The 6,395-nt window shown below is 46.3% G+C and overlaps 1 protein-coding gene across 1 annotated transcript; it reads left to right on the top strand.

Moving 5' to 3' along the window:
* Positions 1-406: 406 nt before the first annotated feature.
* On the top strand, positions 407-1,623 carry LOC124664550 (galactinol synthase 3-like). The gene is made up of 4 exons (XM_047202043.1): positions 407-697; positions 778-1,101; positions 1,203-1,337; positions 1,417-1,623. Exons 1-4 carry the CDS (start codon positions 407-409, stop codon positions 1,621-1,623), a joined length of 957 nt encoding a protein of 318 aa, XP_047057999.1.
* Positions 1,624-6,395: the final 4,772 nt, after the last annotated feature.

Raw genomic sequence — 6,395 nt, 5'->3', positions numbered from 1 at the left:
CATTTGTCGATGGAGAATGAATCACGAAAACAAGGCACGTAGGTTCTCAGTTTGGGCAAGAAATCTAATCTAATCTGTATAGAAAAGACTCGCGGAGTCGCCGGCGTATCATCCCTTGCCATATACTGGCCGTCGTGATTGCCGACGCCAAAATAGCGCCAAAAGATCTGCTAAACAAGTTCCCCCGGAAACATATCCACATATGGAGGGAGGGAGAGGAATCACAGTGGAAAGTAATCGCATGTTTCCATATCAATGCAACACCCGGCCACACGTACCATCCCTATTTAACACCCCGAGCGCAATGCATCGCACCATCAGCCAAAACCCAAAGACGCAAAAGCTAGATCGCAACAAGGATCAAGCAGTTGTACGATCGATCCATTCCAGCAGCAAGCTAGCAGCAATGGAGGCGAAGGCGGCGAGGAAGAGCGGGGCGTACGTGACGTTCCTGGCCGGCGACGGCGACTACTGGAAGGGCGTGGTGGGTCTGGCCAAGGGGCTCCGCGCCGTGAAGTCGGCCTACCCGCTCGTCGTGGCCGTGCTCCCCGACGTGCCCGCCGCGCACCGCCGCTCCCTCGTCGACCAGGGCTGCGTCGTCCGCGAGATCCAGCCCGTGCTCCCGCCCGACGGCAGCCTCACCCAGTTCGCCAGGGCCTACTACGTCGTCAACTACTCCAAGCTCCGCATCTGGGAGGTACATACATATTTGTTCGATCCATACACGCAAGATTGAGTCGTCGGCATTGTATCATGTAATTTGCATGGAACTTTCAGTTTGTGGAGTACGAGAGGATGGTGTACCTGGACGCCGATATCCAGGTGTACGGCAACATCGACCACCTCTTGGACCTCGACACCGGCCGCTTCTACGCCGTCAAGGACTGCTTCTGCGAGAAGACGTGGGGCCACACGCCACAGCACAAGATCGGCTATTGCCAGCAGCGTGCCGACAAGGTGGCATGGCCGGAGCAGGAGCTCGGCCCGCCGCCGCCCCTCTACTTCAACGCCGGCATGTTCGTGCACGAGCCCAGCCTCGCCACCGCCAAGGACCTCCTCGATAGGCTCGCCGTCACGCCCCCAACGCCCTTCGCCGAGCAGGTATGTCACAGCGTTCATGCATGCATTGCTTTTTACGTTAAGTAGAGGGGCGGCACCTAGTGTTGCTATGATCCATTTACTAAGAATCTGAAAATTTGCAGGACTTCCTGAACATGTTCTTCCGGGACATGTACGAGCCGATCTCGTCAGCGTACAATCTGGTTTTACCAATGCTATGGCGCCACCCTGAGAACGTGGAGCTCGGCGAGGTCAAGGTGGTGCACTACTGCGCCTCGGTACGTACCAAGGGAACCTTCAGATCCACATCGTAATTGATATTCTTCTGAAGTTTAACATGTATGCGATTGCGTGCAGGGCGCGAAGCCGTGGAGGTACACCGGGGAAGAGCCGAACATGGACAGGGAGGAGATCAAGATGTTGGTGAAGAGGTGGTGGGACGTCTACAACGACGACACCCTCGACTACAGCTATAAGGGCGCCCCCGTCGCCGGCGACGACCTGGACGTGGCTCTCGCCGATGCTGGTGGCATCAAGTACTTCCCGGCCTCTTCGGCCGCGTAATTCGTCCATCGGCCGGCTGTTTCCATAAAATTTGGTTATCTTAGGCACCGCACAGCGTACGTACGTGTGTGAACGTTTTGGTTTTGTACTCGATGGATCGACACCGTCTAGATATATAGCATGAAGCCATGAACTATATATGAGTGGGCAGTTCTCTTGTTGATTCAGTTTAGTACCGTGCAGAGATGTTATAGCTTATGCACCTGAACACTTTTGTTTTCTTTTCAATCCAGCGACAAGAGAAGACTCTCTTAGTCATCCATATCATCTAGAGAAAACATTCTTCTCTTTTACTATATTCTAAGAGATCATCTCTTAGTTAACGAAAGCCAACATTCTCTTTTTTCATTATTTGTGGTCCAACTTGGTAAAACCCTAATGTGGCAACTTAACTATAAGAAAAGGATAACTTTAACCTATTATACATACCGTGAGAGCATCTCCAGTCGCGTCCCTCAAAAAGCGTCCGGCACAAATGATTTGGGGCACGTTTGGGACCGCGCCGGACAAAAAGAGACCAAAAATCTGTACAAAAAAGAGACCCTTCCCAGCCGCGTCCCTCAAACAGCGTCCGGATGCATGCATTTTAATAGAGGGGACCACCCCATGTGGGAAAAGTAGGTGAGAGAAAGTGTGGGGAAAGAGACTAGCATGTGGGGACTAGGGACTGCATGCATGCATGTGGACGCCTCATTTTGTGTCCGGCGTCCCCGGTAGAGACTCTATGCATTAGCTTTGGGGGACGCGACTGGACGACTTTTTTCCCCATTTCTTGTCCGCGGCTCATTTGGGGGACGCGACTGGAGATGCTCTGACAACCAGTTTTATGGACGGCCGGAGCCGGTGCTGTGAAGTACGTCTCTTCTGTCGGAAACAAGGACAAATCTTGGCATTAATACACACGTCTATACATTTTATCATTAAAAATTCTGCCAATCAAAGCTAGACCAAATAAGTCAGCTTATTCCCAAGCGAGACTAGTCACAATGGGAAGTATCATATACTAGTATCATGCATATGATACTAGATTATAATACTACCCCATAATGCATAGTATCATAAGATAGTACTCCCTCCATCCCAAAATGTAAGGCGTCTAAGGATTAGTCAAAAGTTAAATCTTACAAACTTTGACCAAATATTTAGAAAAAAAATATTTACATCTACAATATCGAATTGACATATTAAGAAAATATATTTTAGGGTGAATCTATTGATAATGATTTAGTATTGCAAATGTTCATATTTTTGTGTATAAACTTGGTCAAACTTTAAAAACGTTTACTTTTAGCTAATCCTTAGGCGCCTTACATTTTGGGACGGAGGGAGTATCATAGTATCATCATATTTAATATTTTGTAGAATCTCAATGCAAATTAGTGTACATGATGTGTTTGCCACAAAATAGTAAGTAAGATGCCGGGATAAGAACAGTGTGATTTCAGCCTACTTCTTAAGTTTTATAGTTTTACATGCTATAATAATGCTATGATACGGTATTATATTATGATACCACTCTCGTCTCTCACCTCATTAATTGGTGCACCACATCAGATTTTTGCCAACATGGCATGCATGATACTACTTATGATACTCCCAATGTGGCTAGTCTAAGTTATAGGACCCTACAATTTCACCACTAAATAATATGAAATAGCCAAGCACAATCATGCACTATATATTATAAATACGATATAGGGTTCCGGTCTACCAAAATTGCGAGGGGGCTAATATTGATCTGGGAGGTTGTGATTGCGCCCATGATGGAGATGGCAAGATTGATAGAGAGACTCACGCTATGCCAAGGAGGAGTTGGTGATGAAGATGGCTTTGATTTCCCCTCGGCGACGCTGTGGAGATGCAGAATGTAGCCCATCCCGAAGAAGAAGAGGACTTTCACCTCTGCCGCCACCTCAGAAAAATCCTTAAATATAACGGTGTATCATGTTTTCCGAGACGAATGACATCTTGTGAAATGGAGGGGCGACGAAGTGCTTGAGGGGCAAATGGGCCTCCATGGCATGACCTGGAAGGTGGGCCATGTCGTGGAGCCCACGTTTGCCCTCATGGATCCCACACTTGTCCTGCCAGTGCTCCAGGCTTTGGTTCGGATGAAAAACCTTGGTTATTTTTTTTCTTGAATTAATTGAGCTTTGTAAGATCCCCGAAGCAGAAAAATGAGAATAGGGAGGTTTTGCCTCCCAGAATTAAATAACAAAAACAACGTAACTTTGGAAAAAGCCCCGTAAATAATCTAAAACTTGATAAATAACTTCATTATCATTTATATATAATGACAAAACATGGATCATATGACATATAAATAGTGATTCAAAGTGCATCCATCAGCACCCCCCGCGGCTTGGTTACACGATACCTGCTGGCTCGGTAGATTTGGTGCGGGTTTGCTCCCAGGGTTATGCGGTCTGCAATGCATCAGCTGGCTAGGCTTGCAAGCATCCCGAGTTTTTCTCCACAGGTATAGTTTGATGGTACATCTTCCACTAGAGCGTGGAGCCATAATGTTTTGAAATGTCGTTGTGTCTACGATAAGGATGGCAATTTTACCCATGGGTACGGGTACCCGAGGGTTCCGTACCCGTATAAGTAGGGTATAGGAATTGACGAGGTGGCTCATCAGCAATGCCCACCACGAGGGGCTTAGGGTTAGCGGAATCCTGCAGGTTAGCACGAGACATCAGATACCAGACAAGCAGAGAGCGAGAGTTACCCAGGTTCGGGGCCCTCGATGAGGTAATACCCTTACGTCATGCCTGTCTGATCTTGATTATGAGTAAATTTGGTTAAAATGGGGCAGCAGGACTGCCTGGTGGTGTTCTCGCCGAGAGGCAAGGTTTCTAGGGTTTTTGTATGCGTGAGGGTGTGTGATTGTATATGAGAGAGCTTCCGGCAAGCCCTCTCCTGGCCTTTATATAGGAGGCCAGGTCTCGAGAGTCGCTCGGAGTCGGTTACAACATAGAGGGATTCTATCTATCCTTTCCTTATTCGAATGTCTCCTTCCCTTCCCCTTCAAGAAACCGTCACCTTCCATCTTTCTTCTCCGCAACCGACGTCTTGGTCCACCTTGGGCTGCGGTACTTCAGACGGGCCCCTTGTTGGGCCGGAGGAGATAGGGAAATGTCGAATACCCGAAGGGTAATGCCCACATCAGGCACACTTTATACGCATGGGTAGTATCCATACCCTACTAGTTAAGTTACGTGTAGGACACGGGTATAGCCTCGTACCCATGGGTATACCCGTACCCTACACATTTATACTGATATGTGAACCTATGCAAATAAATAGACAAGTTATTGGGTTTGTGAACCTATGTTAAGTTGTCATCAATTATCAATACGTCATGTGAGTCGTCTAATCTTGTTGACGTATGATTTATGAGGCTAAATTTTGATAATTTTCATATACCAATTACCTGGTATTGAGTTGAGATAATTGATTTTTTTTATCAAATGTGCTATCGCTGAACGTAAAATTATGAATAACTTGGTACTATTTGATCGACTTGTTGGGTACCCAGTGGATACGGGTATCCATCTGGTGTATGTGTTGGTAGAGTTTCATATCCATGAGTAGGGTATGGGTAGAAAATTTTACCCATTTACTATACGGGTATGTGAATGATATTTTGATAACTGGTAAGTATTTATATTTCCAAAAGGATTTCAGGATCACGTCCTCTGGAAGATCTCCAAACATGAACTTATAATATTTCGCAGAAGTATAATCATATGATCCCCAAAAAAATGATCTACTGTCATCATCAACTGTATCCGAAATAGCAACACACAATCCATTAACTATCTGAAGCTCATCAAAGGACCGAACCGATAGAGGTAGATAAATTAGTTCAAAAACTTCAGAGGTTACCTTCAAGGATTTCAGACTAATATCTTGATCATTGGCAAAAGAGACTAATCGTGAAAATTCATCAGCCAAAAGGGTATCTCCATCCCAAAATCTTTCTAGAAAAGAACAGTGACTCCATGACCTGGGCTATACACAGTCATGCTACGATAAACATCTATACCAAGGACATAACATCACACCACCAAAATGAATCGACATGTCTCTTTTCATGAGGAATAACATTATCATAGTGATATCAAACCAGATTCACCCATGGGACATTAGCCTTTGAATAAAACTTATGCAACTTTGGCAGTCATACCGTTTGTACAAGTTGGAGAGGGGGTACACGGGGTAGGGAGAAAGATACACAATTTACATAGCAGAGGACAAAAGGAAACTGCGGAGAGTGTCGAGTCGCCCACGGTCATGAATCCTATATCTCCAGCTCCAGAGAGCAAGGTCGTCGGCAACCCTGCGGAGCACCATGCCCGATGAGGAGGTCTTGTCATTGAAGACAAGATCATTTCACGCCTTCCAGATCGACCATAGGACCGTCCTCGGACGTGGTTTGCCGTTCCATGGGGAGGTGGCAAGTCCCAGAGGGAGAAAGCGCCCACCGGGGTGGAGGTGCCGAGCCGGCCCCTCACCTCGGAAGCAATATAACAGTCAAAGAAGAGGTGCCTCCCCGTCTTCGGCAGGGGGCAGTATGAAACTCTCGTCCACCATTATAAGATTAAATACATCTATTACAAGCTTAAATGTTCGTAAATCATATCTAAATACCACCATTGTTTCTTTACAACACTCGGAACATAAATATTTTTGAGTCACTAAATGGTAATGGTTTTTGTCGGCAACACACTTTTTTTTCGAGCAGTCGGCAACACTCTAAACATACA

Source organism: Lolium rigidum, chromosome 6 (assembly GCF_022539505.1).
Source record: "Lolium rigidum isolate FL_2022 chromosome 6, APGP_CSIRO_Lrig_0.1, whole genome shotgun sequence".
Classification (NCBI taxonomy): Eukaryota; Viridiplantae; Streptophyta; class Magnoliopsida; order Poales; family Poaceae; genus Lolium; species Lolium rigidum.
Note: the sequence above shows the minus strand (reverse complement) of the source record. Positions and strands in the feature narration are given on the sequence as shown.